This window comes from Parasteatoda tepidariorum, chromosome 7 (assembly GCF_982258835.1).
Source record: "Parasteatoda tepidariorum strain Cologne lab strain chromosome 7, Ptep-v5.0, whole genome shotgun sequence".
NCBI classification, from domain to species: domain Eukaryota; kingdom Metazoa; phylum Arthropoda; class Arachnida; order Araneae; family Theridiidae; genus Parasteatoda; species Parasteatoda tepidariorum.
This window is the reverse complement of record NC_141761.1, coordinates 65,638,106-65,660,850: the sequence shown is the minus strand read 5'-3', so window position 1 is coordinate 65,660,850 and position 22,745 is coordinate 65,638,106. Positions and strand designations below refer to the sequence as shown.

At 29.5% G+C, this 22,745-nt stretch overlaps 1 protein-coding gene and 1 pseudogene across 3 annotated transcripts in view; both read right to left on the bottom strand.

Annotated features, from left to right (window-relative positions):
* alien (COP9 signalosome complex subunit 2 alien) overlaps positions 1-22,745 on the bottom strand; it is a 47,866-nt gene that overhangs the window by 3,268 nt on the left and 21,853 nt on the right. For both annotated transcript variants that reach the window (XM_016068647.4, XM_016068648.4), the window contains exons 7-11: positions 19,316-19,385; positions 6,716-6,815; positions 4,742-4,873; positions 2,246-2,343; positions 2,088-2,170 (exon numbers count right to left, since the gene is read on the bottom strand). In XM_016068647.4, the coding sequence (XP_015924133.1) occupies positions 2,088-2,170; positions 2,246-2,343; positions 4,742-4,873; positions 6,716-6,815; positions 19,316-19,385 (483 nt within the window). The remainder of the gene's footprint in view (positions 1-2,087; positions 2,171-2,245; positions 2,344-4,741; positions 4,874-6,715; positions 6,816-19,315; positions 19,386-22,745) is intronic.
* LOC147807205 (uncharacterized) lies at positions 13,335-15,758 on the bottom strand (annotated as a pseudogene). The gene is made up of 2 exons (XR_015435685.1): positions 14,452-15,758; positions 13,335-14,369 (listed from the first exon to the last, which is right to left on the bottom strand). The product of XR_015435685.1 is annotated as an uncharacterized LOC147807205 (transcript).

Below are 22,745 nucleotides of genomic sequence, written 5' to 3'. Positions count from 1 at the left end.
AAGTTAACTAAAATCCTTGAATAGATAGATTTAAAAAATTATTAACTCATCTAAACAAACATTTATATTTTTTGTAAATTATAATTAGTTTACTTATCAGGGAATGTTATATTTATGATTTATAGGAAATATTCATGTACATATAAGCAGGAGTCCAGAAAATTCTTAGTCCATAATATATACTCAGAATATTTTCTTTCAAATCGAAATTTCCCAAAAAATTTTAACATTTTTCTTTAGTTTTTTTAGTGCAATAAGTTTTTAAAAATATTTTTGGAAAGTAAAGTTTATATAAGAAAATAAATTTGCTTGATTTTATACAATTCTCGAAAAAAAAAAACGAGCATATCAAAATATATTGAAATAGTAATAATTTATTAAATTAAAGGTCCCATTCACAAACTTATGGAATTCAAATTGATAAATACACAAATTGACATTTAATGTTTTTTAACAAGGAAAAATTTGCAAAGTAACACATTTCTCAACAATAAAAATTTTTGTAGGAATTTTTATAAATAGAAAATTTTCCTTTGGTTGCCTGAATTCTCCTCAAAACTTGGTTTGCATGATTAGATATATTCTGCTAACCTGTATATAAGTCAGTAATAATTAAACATTAAAAATCAAACAAAAGAAGAAAAAGATTTATAAGTTGAGTTCAGAAAATTATTGGCAGCCACTTTATAATAATTAAAATCAATATTTAGATTGATAATTAACAACTCATAGTTTTTACTTATAATGTATTAAGAAGAGTACCATGCTTTTAGAAAAACCGATTAAAAATTTAATGATTTTGGCTAGATTTTTTATAAATGATATATATACTATGAATTATAATTATAGTAGTATATAGTTATACTTCATAGTTATAATAGTTTTGTGCATGATTTAATGTCTAATAAAATGTCCCCAATGTTAATAATAGAATTTAGATTTCAATTGTTTGTAAATAAAATCATTAAGAGAAGATTTAAAGTTTTTTCGGATGACGAATCTGAATTTTTTTATTAAATTAAACATAAGTTTTTCTGCTGCATTTAAAATATTAAAAGCCCTTCACTTCATACCGTTTTAAAATCTTGCCTCTACTTAACATTATATTATCTCATAAATTAACTTAATACTGAATATTTTAAAAGTAATAATACAATTAATAAAAAGTAATAAGCACAAAAAAAAAAAAGAGTATTAGAGTACTGGTGGATCGTCTCTCAGGTAAAATATTACTCGTAAATTTAATGAATAAAAGGGAGATGGAAATTTTGAGGAGATGAAATTATGGGATTCTTGACTGCTCTTGACTAACTACTTGATTTTTGACCAACATGAAAATATGCAATTAGTGAATGATCCCCAAGTTCATTAAAATGTTTATGGTATTGATATATAAATGAAATATCACGAGAAGGTCATTAGCCTGCCAGTGATGAAGCCTGCCAGTACGCATCGCAAACGATGAAATTAACGAAATAAATCAATTTCGATCGTTATTAGGAGAAATTTTTTTACTATATTTAGTTGGTTTTCGAAATCAGTGAAAATTTGAGAGATTTTTCAGTTTGATTTCAGGAAGCCTTGTAAAATGCAGCAGAGTTGCACATGAGGGGGTAAAAATCCTCAGCACTGAATCTAGCTCAGTACACGCACATGTGGATCCGCAAGTATTTCATCAAACATGTTAAATGAATTGCGTTTTAATATGTTACGGACCGACAGTACGCTGAAATAGATTGTAGTTGAATTAATTGTGAAAACTTTGAATAGAACAATGTCTTTTTGCATAATTCACGGTGAAAATCAACATGGCAAAGAATAAATATCTCATTTTGAAAAAAAGAAAATTAAGTACTGTTTAAAAACACTAAATGAAAAAAGCACCTTTCAGGGCTTTTAAAATACGAAGATCGAAAAAAGCACCTTAACGCTACGCACTCTGAATAACTGCCAAAAATTTTATCGTAAATCCAAGTGGGATTGAATCATTTAAAAATATAGCATAATTTCAAGTGATTATGTAAACCAAAACATTAAAAAATATGGTACAATAAAGCTTTCAAAAATATATGTAATCTTATACGTACTTTTGAAATAAAAGGTATATGAATCCTAGTATAAGGCTTAATTAATTTAATAAGAACTTGTGTCCTGATATTCCTAAGAAGATCTGAAAGATATTAAAAATTAAAAGGAGAACAGAAAGTTAAAATGAAAACCAATTTAGGTATCTATCCTACATTACCTTCTATATGCTCCCTAATAAAAGGATCATCCATTATATTCCTACGGTTAGTTTTCAGTATCTTCTCAAATTCATTTATGTCATTATTTTGATAGGCACTAAAACAAGTTCAAAAACATATTTTGAATTTTTAAAAATAAACAATAATACCCTAGCTACAATTTTACCTTGGCCCCATTTGGGCTCAAAATTAGCTCAATATGGATCGTATAAGAGCATGCACCAAGGGAACAATATTGAGATGTCTAGTTTTTTATTATTAGTCCCAGAATGGCTTTTAATACAGAGCTATAACAATTCTGTATAGGGTAGATATCGGGAAAATATCTGCCCTCTTTATTAAGGCAAGATTAATGAATATTGCTCCAATGAGGACCCAAGTTATTTTGTTGCTAGGGTACACTTAATTAGAAATAGCAGAGTCCATCAATTAACTATTTCATAACAAAAGTACTTCCATTGATAGAAAAAACATAAAACAATTGTTGCTAACACACAAATTTAAAAAAAAAAAATTTTTTTACAAGAATTATCTTTTGAATTGTAAAAAGGTATGAAAAAAGCATAGGATTTTATAAAAGGATCTTTCTCTAAGCTAAGCGTTAGTGAAAAATTTATGTAGGTATTCTTATGTAGGCAAACATGAGAATACAAAAAGAATAAAAGCTTCAGTTTATTCATTGATGAGGTCATTATTTGCAACTATTTCAAAAATTTCACCCCTATTTAAATAATTTTACATCCCAAAAATTCCCCATCACATGATAGGAAACGTGGTGATACCTACTAAAAGATAAATCTTCTGTGATGCATAAAAAAAAGAATGTGGCAATACCGGTAAGACACCACACCATTAAGTTGTTGCAGTTTTCACAATAGATCATTTGTCAAGAGTTTGAATAAATGTTTGATTTATATAAACAGTTCCATGACTAGATTTCCATTTTCTAATTTTTTTTAAAATCAGCTGTGTTAACTACAGGGGGCGAATTGATTAAAAGAAAAGGAAGGGAAATTAAGAGCATTTAATCCATGATTTTAACTAGTAGGTTCACATAACCAGTGTCACCCAGATAAAAAGATGCTGATGTCTGAAATATTTTACATGAGCAGTATCATTTCCTATCCTTTGTAAAATAAAGGAAGTTGATAGGTTGATTTGGTAGTAGATGCTTAACAATATTCTTAATTTCGGATAAAGAAAAAATTTTATATAATAAAAAATGGTGGAAAGATGCAATTTTATATAGTTGGAATTATGTATTTCATAATTTTTCTCTTCAATTTTCATTGTTATTGAATTTATACCTTAAAGAGGATTTAACAAAATGTCTTCATTTGTAGATGTGTCTAATGTAAGGTTTCATTTTAATAATTTACCGTAAGTTTTTAAACCTTCAACAAGAGGATTGATATCTAATATTGAGGACAGAAAACATAATATTAGAAAAATGTTCAAACTATTTAGGATTAAATTAATGTTAGAATTTAGGATTAAATTAATGTGATAGAAATGTTAAAACATTATTATATAGCATTAAGCTTGTGTTTCAAAGCTTTTTCATCCAATTAAAATAGAAAAGTCCCGGTCTAAATATTTTACTGTCAAAGCAAAGTTAATTTTAAACTATATGTCATTAAACATCTAAGCTTAAAAGCAAACAAATAGCTTAAATATTTAAAAAGTTACTAAGCATTCTTAACAATTTCAAATTTGATGAGATTTTTTCACCTTGATAAAAATTATTAAGTCTAATAATTATTCCTATATTTTGCAATTTTTAATGAGTATCTGTACTGTTGGAGTATCTATTCAAATACTGAAAAAAAAATGGGTTAGGAATGATTTTTATTTCACTTTTATTTGCATTAACATTTTACTTAATTATCAGAATTAGCCTAGAGGACAGTAGCTAAATATAGGCGACAGTCTTACATAACTGTTAAACTTGCAGCAGTTATAAAAATATCATACTAGAAAAAAATACTCTCCAAACTAAAAAGCATTATATCATGTGACAACAGAGCCTTTGAAAACCAGCTTTAAATTATTTACAAATCAAAATAAAATAGCTAATATAAAAGATTGACTGTAGAAATCACTGGTAATAACTTTACAAAAATTTATCAGTGAAAGTTTTTCCAATTCTTAATAAGTCTAATTTCTCAATAGGCCGTATTGAATCTGATCTCAATATTGATCAATCTATAGAATGGACTCAAAGTCAATTTTGAATAGATTATCTAAAATGCTTTTGGCAGTTTGGTTATTTTTCAACATCCTTAGAAATAAAAACTTAAAAAAAAATGTTAAAAAATTATAAATAAGTAATAAATTGCAGATCTCATGTCTAATGTAGTTTGAAATTTCGTCCTTGAACGAATCACAAATGTTGCCAATAATTAGAATTTTTGCTTACATTTAACTAAACATGAAAACATTAATTCTATTGGAATCTTAAATTTTTATAAATAAATAACAATAAAAATCTATACCTCACTAAATTTGTCATAGCCAATATTTCAGGATCATTTTTGTAGGGTTTAGCTTCTTGTGAATCAAAGGGATTAATACCAGATTTCATTAACATATTAGCCAAAACTAAATATTTTAAGCATGTTGTCCGCCTAAAAAAAAAAAATATTTGCAACATTAATATACATAAATCTAGTCATTAAAATAATAGTACAATAAACACATAATTATTCACAATCTGATACTAGGAAAAACTCAGATGTATACAAATTGCTATAACAAATGCTACTACTGTTTTGTTCAATGAAACTTTCATTTATCTGCTTGAAAATACACCCCACATTATTTTTGGTCCTTGTAGGATTCTGTAGCACAGTATTTTATCTTGATGAGATCAGTTATCCTACAACGATAGTGTTCCCTCCTGCGGTTTGCAAGTGCTGACACAAGTGCTGTAGTTTGCAAGTACCACAAAAAAAAAAAAAAAATTTTGGGACCAACATGATTAACGTAAAACTATAATGGCAAAAACTTAAGATATATTCAGATCTTAACTGAAAGCAACATGCTAGCTACATTTACGGAGAAGCAAGGAAGTTATAGGAATAAATAAAACTTGTACAAAAATTGTTAGAATCAAGTTCAGAGTTGCACTAAGACAATACAGGAATAAAAAGTCAGGATGAACAGTAAAAAAAAATTATTTAATACAAATTAACTTTCTAATACAGCAGTATTTTTTCCTAAGTGAGAAACAAAAAAACTTCCCAGTTTTGGCATCCCTAATATACACAGACCAGAAAAAAGACAATCAAGATAGGATTACAAGTTAATTAAAATATTTTATTGCCACCAAAGATGAACATAATTTTAATAGCATACAAAGTTTAACATTTGGTGAGGAACAGTTTGAGCTAGTGAAACAATTTATTAATCTGGGTGCAATAATTACCAAAAATAATGGTATCTCAATTGAGATAAACAGTTCAAAAAAGGCAAAGCATATAGGCTCTTCCAAACACTGTTAAAATACTATTATAATATATTAAATACAATATTGAATAATATAGAAGGGAGTCCTGGACTTAAAGTGAAAAAAGATCATGAAAGTTTGTTAATCTGGGAGAGAAAGGTAGAGAGAAATTTTTTTACATAAAATGTGGAGATTTCGGAAAAGTATAAAAACATTGATATAGTCACTGACAGATGTGAGAAAGGTCTTTGACTCAAAATTTGTCAGTTCTTGACCAAGAAAAAGATGGTTGGAAGATGTTGAGGATACAAAAAAGTTAAAAATCAAGAATTGAAAGTTTAAAGCCCAGAACCATGAGAAATAGAGGGCTATCCTGAGGAAGGCTCGGGTTTTCAAGGAACTATTAAGCTGATGAGTAGTAGTAATAGAGAATAATTAGCATATTTTGCTCACAATACTTAGGTCAGGTAGTTCTTTTATCGATATTTTGAAAGAGTTTATAATTTCAGGTGAAGAAATTAGGAAATTCTTGTAACTGGGCAGTAGATCAGTCTCTAAAGGACATTACTAGACTACAAATTTCCTCCTTGCATGTTTCGATGAGAATAAGTGATTTCAAATGAAAAAATTTTATTAAAATTTAAATTTGTCAAACTACTATTATACGAACTCTAATTTATATTTTTCAAGACTCAATAAGTTTCTTTCATTGCCAAAATTATTAAAAGACAGTTCAACCCCATTTTCAATAATTCTGATTCCTTTTCACTAGTTATGGATAGTTGATATTACTGTAATACTGATATTTTGTTAATCATTTTACGATTTACATGCAAAATAAAAAACTGTAGTTAGTTTGGTTTAGCTTTCTCATCATACCAGAGAAACTTTGGAGAATCTAGGGCAGTTAATAAGCCTGAAATTAGCTTAGTGATTACATCACACAATACAACAAATAATCAAGAGCTCACTGTACTTGGTAAAAGAAAAAAAGAAAGAAATTAAAAAATTGATCACGCACCGGGGGCTTCCAGATTCATCATAATTTTTAAAAGCTTCAAAGAAATCCGTGTGAGCTTTTTCATATTCTCCTTCTCGAAGATGCATCTTACCTCCACATTCTAAAACATAAAATAAATCAATAAAGCTATTAAATTTTTTTTAAAGCAAATGTAAATTACATAAAGACAATGGTATTGCTTAATAGAAAAAACACTTTAGTAACAGCAATATTTTGAGCTTGCTTTATTGCATGATAAATACATAAAACTTCAAAATTCTATTAGCAAATGACAAAGAGAAAAACTAGCTCCACTTATTTTCCATCAAATATTTCATTATATTATCTTAGTCATAATGTTAATATCTTAGTGGGATTTAGAGAGATGGTTGGGAAATTGTCTAAGAAAAGAAATTAAAGAGCTTTTTAATGCCTTTTGTGAAATGAATAATTTACTGATTGGGGGTAGTGTTTTTAATCATAAAGACATCCACAAGCTTAGGATGAATAATTGAGAAATTAATAATTTACTGATTGTCTTTATGATTAAAAACATTACCCCCATTCAAAAGCTTAGACCTGGAAGGATTCTACAAAGAACCAGAATATAATTATCCATGCATGGTATTACTGGAAATCAAAAAACGTTAACAAATCTGATATTATTTAATTCTTAAATTCAACTATTTCTGAATCAAATTTTTTTAAAAAAAGATAAATTACACTATTTTGAATTCATAAATCTGCAGCACATAAGATTTCTTGCCGTAGTTGTTAAAAGTTACAAAAGTGATACTCTTCTCAATTTCTACTTTAGTCTTTAAAAATTATTGAAATGTTTTTTCTTAATTAATTTAAGAGTGCAGAAAATTTTCATAACGAATCTGGTAAAATAAAATTTCAATAAAAAGCATAAAATATTTTAAACAATTATTGGATGGACCCTCAAATTAATAACTTCCTGGCACACTCAATTCGAAAAATGTATCTAAACACTTTGATCAATTTTTAAGGAAAAGAAGAAAATTGCTTGCTGTTTTGGAGCAATATAACAGACTTTTGTGCACTAATTTGGTTCCAAATTGTACCACAATTTCACTTTTTGCTTAATGACTATTTTTGAGTTTTGGAACAGTATGGAGCAATTTTGGAGGAAAAAAAACGACATTTTGGAGCAGGTTGGAGCAGAAATTACATTCTGGAGCAGTTTGGAGTAATTCGAGCAGCTGTTCCAACCAGTATCAAAATTTAAAGCTAGAGATGTGTGGGATAGATTTTGTTTAGAGTTGGAAAACACTAGAGTTTGTAGCACTAGATACTCAGAACAATGAGCAAACGGCTATGATTGTGGAACAAGATTGGGAAAAATTTTAAAGGAGTTTTAAATACAATTGCAAACTAATTCTTAAGAGCAAAATGTAAAGAAACATAAAAAAAAAAAAAAAAAAAGATGAATAGCTCACTCCCTGGTGATACATGGAATAAAATTGAAAAAGAAACAAAGTTAAGATCTTAAAGGACAGTTTAAAATCTGAAAGATTGTGGAAGTCCTATGTATGAAACAGTACACAGAAATGGACAGATGAGTCGCAAGAGCTAATAACAGAATTTTTAAATGAATTAGCAAAAAATACACAAGGAGCCAAGAATAGAGGTCAAACCAGAAAATTATACGAGATTATCAAACAATAAGTGGTAAAAAGAGAAACTCAAATTACTCAGTCAATTGGAGAAAATCTTATTTCCGATACTGACACAAAAGAAAGATAAGAAGGATATTTAAGAAGTTCTAAATGTTTGTCATGTAGAATCTTTTGATTTACCAACTACCAGGGTTGGCAAGTTTTTGGCGCTTGACGGTTTTTACATCATGTCAAAAAAACCTCTGTCAAAAATCCATAGTTTTTGCAAAACTGTATTTATATTTGAATTTAACTGCTTATAATTTAAAATTAATTCATTTTTGGGCAATAAAATTAGAAAAAAAGTTGTTAAAAGATATTTAAGAACAGATTCTTACATTTTTCCAACATTATTATATCAAAACATACTATTTGAAGTAAAATATTAGGATACTAAACAAAATTTTCAACATTTCCAAGCAATGAAAAATGCGCGAAATTAGTCACTTGCAATTGTATGCTTCGGCACAGTGACCCCGACTACTGAACATGTAATTTTGTTTAATGTGCTTTTTCAACTGAATAAAAGTTTTTAACTTGACAAAATAGCAGTAATTCTTGACTTAGAATTTGTTAGTAGTTACAAGTTTTGAAAGTTTTGTTTAGCTTATTTCTAATATTTAAGAAATGCCAAATTTTAAATACTTTTTAGTTCTTGAAATTATTATTAGTGCCAAGCTTTTTTGTTTGTTTGTTTATTTCTCACAATTAAGAAGTGCAAAATTTTGAATCCTTTGCAAATCAAGCTATAATGATAAAAGTAAGTATGACTATTTTCAATAAGTATATTACAATATTTAGTATAGAAGGATATACATTCATACAGTATTTCTGCATGAATTTTTATCTTTCTATAAGAATGCGTGTATATAGTTGCAAAATCAATAGCAATCATTTACAACATTCATTTATAAAGGCAATTATGTAAATATAATATATTGTCCTCTATATGCCATAAATTAAAGAAAACAGTAGGTTTATGTCGGTTTTTACCACTGTCATGTCAAAAACCAGTTTTTGACGGCAAAAACCCAACCCTGCCTGCTACTATTTTTTTAATAATAATCTAAAAAGGAATTAAATGCCAATCAATTGCTAAACAACTTTGTTGAAAGGATCTTGCCAAATGAACTCAAAGTTGCTCAGAGAGAAATTAGTCAAAGAAGCATGTGGAAATGTTAACATTATAGCTGATCTATAAACATCAGACAGAAATCAATCAAGATTATTCAATAGGTTTGGCAAACAATGATCAGAAAACAAGATCCTGGGTCAGAGGCAGGGATAATGAAAATCACGAAAAAAGGGAGATTTAACAAAATGCGAAAATCAATCAGGGTGTAATCATATTATCAATACCATCAAAATTTTTTGGTAAAATCATTGCATATAGAACAAAGTTGGACACATTCGTAGAACAGAGCAAGCTACATTTCGAACTGATAATATTAATGTCAAATACACATTGTCACTAAGAATTATAACCAAGCAATGTCTTGAATATAATTCTACACTTCACTTTCATCTTCAACAATTTAAGTACAGATTTTGTTTAAACTATATCCGCTGAATTGAATTTTGTTTGGCATTTCTTTAATTCTCCATAACACTTAAGAAAAATAATAATAACTCAACGTTTTCAAATAAAAATCAAAATTAGAACATGTTGAACAGGAATGATTTTAAAAAGTGACATCATAAATAATTTAAGAGCCATTTCCATTCCAGGTTTCGAGATTTCTTACTGCATGTTCACAAACGGTGAGAAATCTTGGAATCTGAATTTTCTCGACTTGAAACAGATTCCTCAATATAAAAATAGATCAAAATAAGTTCAGAAGAAAGCTGGCAACTATTTTCATGCAACAAAAAATATTTCGAAACTAAATTGCATATTATCGACATACTATAGAATAAATGTTTACAAAAATAAGCAAATGATAAGAAAACGACATGCATCTTAATCTGGAAGCAAAATTCAGCAAAAAAAGGAAAGAAAAAAAATAATAATAAACAACTACTTAAAGCAAATAGGCACGCAAAACTTCGTATTTTGGAATGAAAGAAATGAAATGTATAAGAAATAAATAACAATGATTTCACAGCAATTTTTTTGAGAAGAAAAAAAATTTACAACTAAAAAATGTTAATAAGTGAATTTTTTACATCTCTTCAATTAGCAGTTAGACAGAGGAATAAAAAAATTTCAACAGCAAAAACACTGAGTTACTTTTTTATAAGAACAAAAGATGGAAAATAAATTACAAATCTGAACATTGAGTAATTGGTGGACGGTCAAGTTCCCCGTGGCAGAAACACGGCGGCACAGCGGCATTATTGCAGAAAAATTTTTTTTATTTGGGAAATAAAAATTTTTGGTTTGCCACAAACAAAAGTTCTCAAAAAAGATTCTGCAGAAACAGAAGCTGTTTTACCAAAAAAAAAAAACATTTTCTACAGAAACAAAAAATTTCTGCAGAAGCAATAATGGTTCTGAAATTTTTTTTTCTTACAGAATTGTTTTAAATATTGTTTTTTTCTAGCGTACCGCGGAAGGAGAAAGCGCTTGTAATTCTCCGTTAATCTCCAACACAAACAGTTAATGGATAAAAAGGGGAGAATTATTTTCCCCTTTATTAAGCTATTTTTGGAAATTTGCCAACTTCGGCCTCTATCGCTGACGCAGTAATTTGCTTTGCGTTTTCTTATGAGAACAGAGCATTTTATATTTTTTGCACTTACTTATGTGGAAAATTTCATGCGTAAAAAGATTCTTTTTTTAAAAAAAATCATGTCTAACGAAAAGGTTATTTGTTGCAATAGAGAAGCCCCAATAATTAAAACAAATTTGAAAACTGATTTTTCAAGGCGGCATTCCGAAGAAGAAATAAGATGGAAGTCGACAACATCTAGTTATGTCAGAGATTTTTTTTCTGGAAAGCGACAGGAAAAGAAGCTTCCCACGCTACTAATATTGAGAAGAAGAAAAACGTTTTAGATTTGAATTAAATATTCTTACTAGTAGCGATATCGATAGTAAAGATGAGACAGCATTTCCAACAAATCAAGAAATTTTAGAAGCAGCCAAAGGAAACAAGTAAAAAATAACTATATATATATATACAGTACGACCTCGAAAATCCGGACCTTTACATCCAGTTCGTCAGGAAAAAATTTCAACAAAAAAAAAATCGCTTAAAATAAAAATTTTAACTTAAGAGCGCAAAATCGCAACTCTTCTCCAACAAGGAAGCAGTAGAAGAAGAGGTAGGGGTGGGGAGTGAATGAAAGTACATAGCTGATAAGGAAATTCCAGTCCTTCTTATCAGCTTTGTAGAGAGAACAAAGGGGACTCCCCTCTGGAGATAGGGGAATCCCCTCTATTTTCTTTGATAGATAAGGTGTGTAGGAGGAGGAATTCTTCTACCACCTTGTTTTTCCCCCTTGTGAAGAAAGAAAACGGGTTCTTTCTTAACCTTGAAGTGTGGGAGGCGGGGACAAGTTCTTTCGTTACCCAACAAAAAAAGGATTAGTATCAGCTGTTACAGTCTAGTCTAGAAGCATCCGTTTTAGTTGTATGTTGAAAGTCAGCTCCCGTTTTAAAAGCCTATATTTTTAGTTTTAATTGTTATTTAACGAATTGTTATCTAACATTATGTTATCTATAAGATCGATTACGGGAAAAAAAGATGAAAGTTCGAAGAAGAGGAAACACAATTCTCTTTCAATTTTGAAGAAAGTAGAAATGCTTCGGAAACATGACTCAGGAACTTCAGTGGCTAATCTGTGCATCGAATACGAACTCGGCAAATCAACTGTCTATGATTTAATTAAGCAGAAAGATAAAATACTGCAGTTTTTTGCAAAAAGTGACGTACCTTTAGAGATGGATAAGAGAAAGACTATACGCAAAGCCAACAACGAAGATTTGGATAGCATAATGATAGAATGGGTACGGCAACGAAGAAGTGAGAAAGTGCCTTTGACTGGCGCAATTATTATGGCACAGGCAAGGCTCTATCACAAAGAATTGAAAATAGAAACGCCTTGTGAATATTCTTCAGGATGGCTAGATAAATTTTAAAAACGTCATGGAATAAGGCAATTAAGAATTTGCGGGGAAAAGGCGTCAGCTGACGTTGAAGCTGCCGAGCATTTTGTTAATGAATTTTCCGAATTTGTGGCTGAAAATAATTTATCTTTCGATCAGATTTATAATGCCGACGAAACTGCTCAGGGTGGCCACTCTCCAGATCAAAAAAAATTCCCTGAGTTTTCCAGACTTTCCAGAGTAAATTTCTAAAATTCCAGATACCACAACGCAGCATTAACGAGACTTCATATATTTATTAGCTACACAACAATATACAGTAAATAAAAAAAATATATACTATATATATATACAGCTGTGTTGCTTTTAAAATGTGCTGTATGAATTTCTTTTACAAATGTGGATACACATTTACAAGATTTGATGACACATTAAAATGAGAAAAAAGTGTAAATGTTCTCTGATAAAACAGGTGGAAAAAGTTAGGCATTTCTAGCACCAAAAAATATATATTAATACCCATATTTCTGCTAAAAATATAGATTATTGAAATAGCAGCCATAAAATTCTCATATAAAAAAAATAACTGCTGTATACTCAACCATAAAAATAAACTTAAAAATTAATAGTAGTTTATAAAAATTATAAAAAAAAAATCTAAATTTCAAGGAATTTTAGAAACTTTATTTTGTATAAAATAAAAAGTTTTTATATAAATAGCTTAGTACACAAATTGATCAACTCCATCAAACTAAAAATTTAGAATTGAGATCAAAATTACTTGTGAAATAAATTATCAATAAATGAAAAGCCAAAAATATTTAGTCATATAATGTTGTTCATTTATATTATCTGCAAAACTTACTTTAAATATAAATATAAAAAATATACTACCTATATATATATATATTAATATATTCTTTGACACTTAAGTTTGAGATGTTTTAAAAAGTGGAGTTAATCAAATTATACAGTATAAATAGCTCAACAAGTTAATAATTGAAAGCTTTTAAAAATTAATTTCTTATAGCTTTTAATTGTTCATCAATTAAAGAAGTTTCTAAATAAAATTCAGTCGTTAATTTTTGTTTTTTAGCATGCAATTCTTTTTTTAATTTTTCATTTTGCCTCTTTTCTAACATAACTTTCTTTTTTTCTTCTGCTGCCTCCTTCCTTTTTTCTAATACTTCAATATAACGTGGGTGAAACTGTTTTCCGTAGTTTATCATGGATTTCGTCACAGTTATATTGTTAACATCACCAGCATCCATAACATCATCATGAATTTGCCTTAGAGCAACTAAACTATCTTCGTATTCATTTTTTATTAAACAATCTGAATTAATAGAAAAGCCCCTTTCTATAACTTCAGACCTGTGACACACTTCGTGTGACAATATGAGGAGAAGCTTAACAAAGGAACGTAAATTTTCTGGTGCATTGCAAACTTCAAATAGAGAGAAGAAAACATTATCCAGTCGTTTTTCCCTCTTCTCAAATTGTTCCATTTCTTTCTTAACTAAAGGATTCCGAATGAACGTTTTGTAACTATCTTTCACACAGTCAGTCTTGATACCTGATATTCAATTGCTAGATACCAACATTGAAAGGCAAGATGAAAGTCGTTTTTCAGCAATTGCTGTATTTAAAATTACACCAGGATCAAGACAAGATAGCCCCCTTGTTAACTGGAATTTAAAAGGTGATCTTTCTAAAAAATTTTCACAGAATTTTTTTATAAGCAATTGCACATTCTTTCCTAAATGAAAATTCTTCAGAAGGAGAAGAATCTTTTATTTTCCTAATTTCATCCTTAACTGCAAAACTGAGAGCAACTTCGTTGATTGGAAGCATATTATCTGCCAATGACAAATCTATTTTTCCTAATTTTGAAGAGTTCTCCACTAAAATATCGGGTTTTACAAATTTATCAAGAAGAGATCTTAAAATTTATGTTAAATTAGAGAAAAGTAAAGGAGCTAATGGAGCATCGATCTGAAATTCTGTGAGAAATGTTTCAATAAAAGCAGCTAATGACTGGAAAACTGTCCTTGATACACTCCAAAAGTACACTGAACTTTTTTGAGCCAACATAGATTTTTTTCTCCTTCTTTGCTGCTTTTACAAATTCGAAAATATGAGGCAACATTTGTAATGCCCTCTCAGCAACTTCTACATTTTGAACCCATCGGATTGCACAAAATTTCTTCGGAAATTTTTCACATCCAGTGAAATATATGAAATCAGCTCTATGTGATGGTACATCTTTAAAAATGTAGTATAGCGCCCGTAAAAAGTTCACTACATTCCACCCTGTAGACTATATTACATGTTTAAACCCACAATGGATTGTATGCAGTCCACAGCTACCTATATCTAACAGCAAAGGATCTTGCGGCATTTACTCAAGTTCTTTTTTAAGATCATTAAGAAATTTATGGTTGACATTAGGTCCATCCATAGATATTTGAATTATTTTATTTTTATTGATGAAAAATTGGGTAAGGGCTTCTTTGAAATTATCCAACAAATCCATTGCTGTTGAATGACCAAGAAATACTGATGTCAAATATCGTGTCTGAACTTTATTTGTATCTTTATTCCAAAGTCGAACACTTATGTCCATTTGTTGTTTCTGAGCGATTTTATTTAGACTTTCATCAAAGCCCATAACGAAATAATCACAGCTAGCTATGTTTTTTTGTAATTGCTCCCTATAATCAGGCATGAAAGTGGACAAAAATAAAATAAAAAACTGAACTTTCACAACGCAGGTCACTGGGAGGAGGGGGGGGGAGAGTTCTATATGATACTGAGATTTATAAAAGCAACTTTTAATTATGCTGGGAGATTTTTATTCAATATTTAAAGTGGCAGAAGCATTTAGACAGTTAACTTTAAATTTTTCTTAAATATAATTTTAAAATTTTGACCACTAACATATTAAAAAAATTAAGCAATTATAGGAAGGCACGACTATTAAATTACTTACTAATGAAAAATATATCACATCTTTATAGTAACTAATTCAAGAGAAAACTTACTTCTACTTCTTTCAAGAATCTTGATATTGGATTTTTAAATCGCATGAATATGAATCACGATTTTGGATTTCAAAATCGCGTGAATATGAATCGCGATTTTGGATTTCAAAATCGCGTGAATATGAATCGCAATATTGGATTTTAAAATCGTGAGAATATGAATCGCCTTTTTGGATTTTAAAATCGCGTGAATATGAATCACGATATTGGATTTTAAAATAGCGTGAATATGAATGGTGATTTTTGATTTTAAAAACACGAAAATACAAATAACGATATTGGATCTTAAAATCGCGTGAATACAAATCACGATATTGGATTTTAAAATCGCGTGATTATGAATCGTGCGGTTGGATTTTAAAATCGCGTGAATATGAATCGAGCTGTTGGATTTTAAAAACACGAAAATACAAATTGCGATATTGAAATTTTAAATCGCGTAAATAAGAATCACGATGCATAATTTTTAAATCACGTGAATACGAATCGCAGTGAGTAATTTTTAAATAGCGTACAAATACGAAAAACGATATCTGATATTACAACTGCGTGAAAACGAATCGCAAAATTGGACTTAAAAATGCGTGAATACGAATCGCTATGTTGGATTTTAAACTCACGAGAATACAAATCGCGATATTGGGTTTCAAAAACGCTTAAATACAAATCGCGATATTGGATTTTTAAATTGAGTGAATAGGAATTGCTAGTACGATTTTTAAATCGCGTAAAAAAATTGCAACACATAAGTTTTAAATCAGTTAAATACGAAAATCGATGATTGATATTAAAATCGTCTGATTAAAAATCGCGATTTTAGCAGATTCCGGTGCAGTTCCTAATATTTAAAAATCCAAAAATCTATCAGACAAAAAAAAAAAAAAAAATCAAATATCGGCGATCGAAACGAAACGCTTAGACTCCTTTCCACTCTATAGCGGAAGTCGCAGTAATCCGACTATTGTTCGGATCGGAAAATTCTATCCGACTATTGTTCGCAAAAATCGGATATCCGCTTTTTCGCGGGGACACGAAGCGTTCATTGGGGATAATCAATTGATGCTTGACCGCGAAGAAGCAGATGTGTTTCGCTCCGAAAAACTAAACATAACGGAATGGGAAGGAAAAAAACGGCAACGCGCGACAAAATTATTTTCCAGAATCGACGTGAAATTCCCTGAGAATTCCCGGTTTTCCAGTGGTGTTTCAAAATTCCCTGAGAATTCCCGGTTTTCCCGGTTTCCAGACTGAGTGGCCACCCTGCTGCTCTCTTTTGGCGCTATGTTCCAAGAAAAACCTTAGCCACTGCAGATGAAAGCAATCCATCCGGTGTGAAGGATATAAAGGAGAGGCTAACTGTGTTGGCGTGCGCTAATGCTTCCGGATCTCATCGCTTCAAGCTGATGGTAATCGGCAAAAGTGCTAGACCTCGAGCATTGAAAAACGTTCAAAGTCTACCCGTTGTATACAAAGCGAACAAGCGTGCATGGATTACGCAAGAATTGACAGAAGAGTGGTTCAACGGTAATTTCATTCCGAAAGCTCGAGCTCATTGTAATGCTGTTGGGCTTCCAAGCGATGCCAAAATTATTCTCCTCTTAGATAATTGCACAGCACATCCTCCAGCTGAAATTTTTTTGAAATCAGGAGTTCAAGTGATGTACTTGCCTCCAAACTGCACTTCTCTCATTCAACCTATGGATAATGGGATATTAAGATCTTTAAAATGTAAGTATAAAAAGGACTTTTTGGAGAAAATGCTCTGTTCTCTCAATCAGGGCAAGAGCATCACAGAATTTGTAAAGGAATTTAACATGAAGGATGCCCTTTACTGTGCTGCAAATGCATGGAATAGTGTTACGCCTGAAACTTTGAGGCATGGTTGGAACAATCTGCTGCCTTCTACCATTTTCTTTGAAAATGAAAGTGAAAACAATTGTGAAGGTTTCAAACTTTCAAAAGTCCAAAATTTGAAGTTAATGAACTTCTCGATTACGCTAAAAAGTGCGTGTTCAAAATCGATCAAGATGACATCGAGGAGGTCATGATGTGCGACGACGATTTACCTATAGTCAACCACATGACGGACAATGAAATAAAAATGGCCGTTTTAAGTAATGGTCGTGAAGAAAACAGTGATTCCGAAACTGAAACTTTAAATGAAGAAAGATTAGTGTCATTGGATGAAATGTTAACAAATATGAACAATGTTCTTAAAGGTTTGGAACAAAGAGATATTGTTGATGAGCACGAGTTAATGTTACTCTATAAAGTAAAAGAAAAAATAAGCAAACATAGAATGAAATCTATGAAACAACTAACGATTTTTGATATGTTTAAAAAATAATTTAGTTAAAGTTTATTTAATTGTGTTGCTATAAATATATTATTTTAGGCTACTTTTTGTATCTGTTTGATTTGTAATGTCTCTTATTTATTATTTAAAGCATATAGTATCTATGTTAAGTTGTTAAAATGGAAGTCGGAGGTCTACACAAGCACGTTTAATCGCAAAATCGGCCTGTCGAATTCGGAACTTCGATAATTCTATCAATTTAAGTAAGGTATCTAAAATCCGGAAATTTCCGAAATCCGGACCTACCAAACCCCCAAGCAGTCCGGATTTTCGAGGTCTTACTGTATATATATATTTTTTTAAAGATAAAATGCCTATATCCTTTGAATTAAGCCGTCGATAAAAAAAAATTATAAAAAAAAACACTCGCCATCTAACGTTAAATGAAATAAAGCCTGAAAGATATCTCACTATCTACGATTTTTTGGCATGCATATGAAAACCAGATTGGTGGAAAATATTTACCGGTGAAACACTTTCAAACAGGTTTCCATACACATGCGAAAAAATCGCACCCAATGAGTATGGCTCTAATACCAATGTTTCAGTACTGATAAAGACTATTTCGTTTTGAGATGTTGAATAGACTTGAGCATATTGAGTCGGAAACCGCTTCTGCATACTTCATGTGGAATCACTGCTATATATTTACACAATACAGTGCGAAATCACAAGCACTGTGTATTTTTTTTCGTTCTAAACTTAATCTGATCACGAAAAAAGTTTTATTTACCTCCTTTTTTTTAAAAAAAAAAATCTTTCAATAAGTCAGTACAATGTTAATCGAATCTAATTAATCTATAATTAATTAGATAAAATTAATTAGATATAGAAAAAATTGAAACAAGCATTGCTTTAATTTTTTTGCTTTTGGAATTTGGTTATAGTCAATTCTAATTTATTATTTTGATTACTCAACTTCAATATTAATTTTTTCACCTGATTTGTTTCTGTACCTGATATAACTATTATAATGAAACATTAAATCATACTGTTTTAAACTGCTTTAATAATTAAATTTTGATACTGTTTAAAACTGATACTTCAAATTCAGTTATCTTGTTTTATAAATTTAATCTTTTCGTCCATTCTTAGCTTATTTCTATAAGTTCTATCTTATTACAGGTTCTGGGTAATCTTTATTTATGCTCTAGTAAGCATTTTTGTCTGCAGATCTATACATTTATAACTTTTCGTTATTATCGAAGATTATGCAAATTTATACTTAAACAATTTAAACTTATTAAGAAATGTAAACTTATATTATGAAATTAAGAAAAAATTCTATGCATGTAGACTTAATTTATAAACACGAATTTAATCTATTATTATAAATTCATTACACATACATTTATAACGATAAAAATATCTTGCAGAAAGATATTGGTTCTAGTTAGGTTTGTCGCAGAAAGTCAGAAAAAATTCTGCTACAGGGGTCAAGCTATTTATATACAATAAGCTGTTTAGACAAAATAATTATTATATTACCTCTTATTACTCCCATGATCAAAGGATGTGGTATAGCTGATTTTATATGTAATGACTGTTCATATAATTTCTAAAAGCAAAATCACCAATTTTAATACAAAGGCAATTACTTTACTTAATAAATGCAATTTATTTAATATATGCAATTACTTTACTTAATATAAATAAGAATATGTAAGACAAATAAGTTACATCTGCAGCAGAAGAAAAAACTAATTAAACAGTATTGGCATTTTTAATAGTAATCTCTGGTTATCTGACAAAGATACTTCACTGTATCAACATGATTTCCAATACTGGCTGTATCTATCCCCCATTAAATATTAAAATTACAAAGTAGATAAAAAAATAATAAAAAACTTTAACTCAACCTCACTTAAGGAATAAAGTGTTTTGCATCATGGGCCAGAAAGAGCAATATAATTTTAGATACTTTTTAACGAAAAAAAGGCAAAACACAAAAGACAATTTGTACAGACAATAACATTAACTGACAATGATCATATTCAATTACAACAGAATTGACAAATCATAACACTCATAGATCAACAGGTTCATAAATGCAAATTTGTTAGTAAATAAAATAAAAACATGATTTTATTACAACATATTATTTAAATTAATGAAAAAGTCTTAAAAATTGACTATGGAAACCACAGTTTAATTGTCAAAACTTTTAAAATTACGAATATTAATTAGTGAATGTAAGTCACAATGAAAAATACAAATTGACCCCACTTGTCCTCTATCTTTAGCAATCCATGGAATTAAAAATTTAGTAGATTTGTTTTTATTCATTTTGAAAAGTGCATGATATAAAAATTTCGACTTGTCAACAGTCCTAGAATCACAACAAAACTTCAAATAATTCTAGTGTTTGATCATGTTATCTAGCTTCAATAACATTTAATTTCAATTTTTAAGGGTTTTTACAATAACTCAAATACAAATTAATATCTCAACTCAAATCAAACTCATCCGAAATATTACATAATTGCAAATTTAAATTACAAGAGAAAGCAAATTTTACATTATCCATTCCGTACGTTATGACGCTTCTTAGATCATTTTCTGCTGGTTTGTGAAAATTAATCATATTGGTAGTGTTAAATTAGACCTGATTAACGAAACTATTTTTAAAAAATCTTGCTTTAATACTTTTTCTAACAGATCAAAACCAATTTTTCTCTACAAAGCTTGCACAAACTTTTTTCAAATTCTTTCTTTCTTTTTTTTTCTCCTTCATTTATTTTTACTTTCTATTTATTTTTTAAGAGAGACATTTATTTATTAGCTGTTTGAAGCTGTTCTAATATTTTTTCCATTCAATCTAATTATCCTCCTGTCTCTATGAGGGGATTTCTTCCATGACTCAATAGAAGAGTGGTGGGATTGGGTAATTCACAGAAAGGGTAGTTAAAGGACGTATCAGAGCTTAAATAGTAAAATTTGTGGAATTTTTTCAGTCCAATTATTATGAAGTTAATCCAATTATTTACAGAACATTACACTAAATAACTAGCAGTGTATTCATTACAGAAAAAAATGGGAGAGAATTTCTCACCCTTTCTCAAAAACAGGGTGAGATTTCAAAAAGTTAAGTGAGATTTCTAAAAATTAAAAAAACACAAATAGACTTGGAAAAAAATTATTTCTTTCATTATAATACATTTTTCACATCTTCTAATTGAATATTTTTGCTGCATCATCATATGGAAAATGTTCTATATCTACCTTTTCATCGGCTATTATATTTATTTGGCTGAAAAATATCTGTATTTGCTTCGTTTTGACCGTTTCTAACGACATTTGTTTCATTTTCATTTGTTCAATATGGACTTATGCCTTAACAAGGTATTTGTCCATCTTACATTCATGTACAAAAAATTAAAACGTCTTACATGAAGAAACCTTACCTACGGTGAACACACGGTTGCAGAAAAATGTGTTCTGAAAGGGGTTCTGTGGTTCGGGGGGTGGTGCTCTGCTGTTCGCACCGGTTCTGAACAATACTGATAAATAGGGAAGCTAGATAACAAGGACCGATGTTCAAAATAATGAAAGATCAAGGAAGAAAAGTGAAACGGATTTTATTTAAAATGGCAAAAGGCAAAATTGTTTTCAAAATTCATGAATTTTGAAATTGATTAATAGAGTGCGCGAACTTCTCGCGTTACTCGGTTTTTATTGCAAGAAAAGACAAAAATAACACACGGTGAACACACGGTTGCAGAGAAATGTGTTCTGAAAGAGGTTCTGTGGTTCGGGGTGGTGGTGCTCTGCTGTTCGCACCGGTTCTGAACAATACTGATAAATAGGGAAGCTAGATAACAAGGACCGATGTTCAAAATAATGAAAGATCAAGGAAGAAAAGTGAAACGGATTTTATTTAAAATGGCAAAAGGCAAAATTGTTTCCAAAATTCATGAATTTTGAAATTGATTAATAGAGTGCGCGAACTTCTCGCGTTAATCGGTTTTTATTGCAAGAAAAGACAAAAATAGGCGAGATTCTCGTGTTGTAGTGAAAACACTGAGTAGTTAGATTATCATTTATTTTCGTCCCTCTCATGGCCTGCAAAATGCTTCAAAAGCGATAAATGTTCCAGAAGCTTTAAATTTTATTCTTACAGCATTGGTCAGTATCAACTAAAACATATTACAAAAGGGTTTAATAAAGCAGGCTTCTCGGTATCCAATGAGAACATTGACATTTCAGAATAAAATTACATGGCTGAAAATCTTCTCAAGTCGAAAGCATTTATAACGATTAAAACACAGATCCCATTACTTTTTGAATATGAGTAAACTTACATCCAAAAGTAGTACTTTTCAAAGATGAGTAAAAAATATCAGAGGATATTTCCACAACTGATTAATAGTTTTAAAAAAAAACATTACAATATGAACAATCACATTGAAACAATATTTATTTGCAAATGTAAACAAAAAAGTAAATTTACAAATCTAAGGTTTGAGATGTAGTTTGTTAAACTTGTATCTAAAAACAAGTAAAGATTACACATTTCTTTTAATAGTTCATCCTGTAAGTTTAAATTTTTTTTTTAAATATGCTTACAGTTATTTAACTCTGATTTAATGCTTTCCTGCTTCGTGCCTTTTTTAAAGCTAGTCTGAAGGAAAACGTAAAATTGGGGTTCAAGTGTAGTTAATTAATAATCTCTACTTAATAGTTGGGTTTAAACCGATTTCTTTAATGGTAAAAAAAAAAAACAAAAAAACAAGCTAACCAAAATTTAAGCACTTAAAAAAAAAGCTTTGATACTTAAAAATTGTTCTAATTTCTAGTCAATATTTATTAACACTTTTATAAATTAGGATTTAAACTATATATATCTAGAGACTAATTAGAGCTTAGCATGTAAAAACACATTCGCCTTTGAACATATAAAATATGAACTATTATCAAC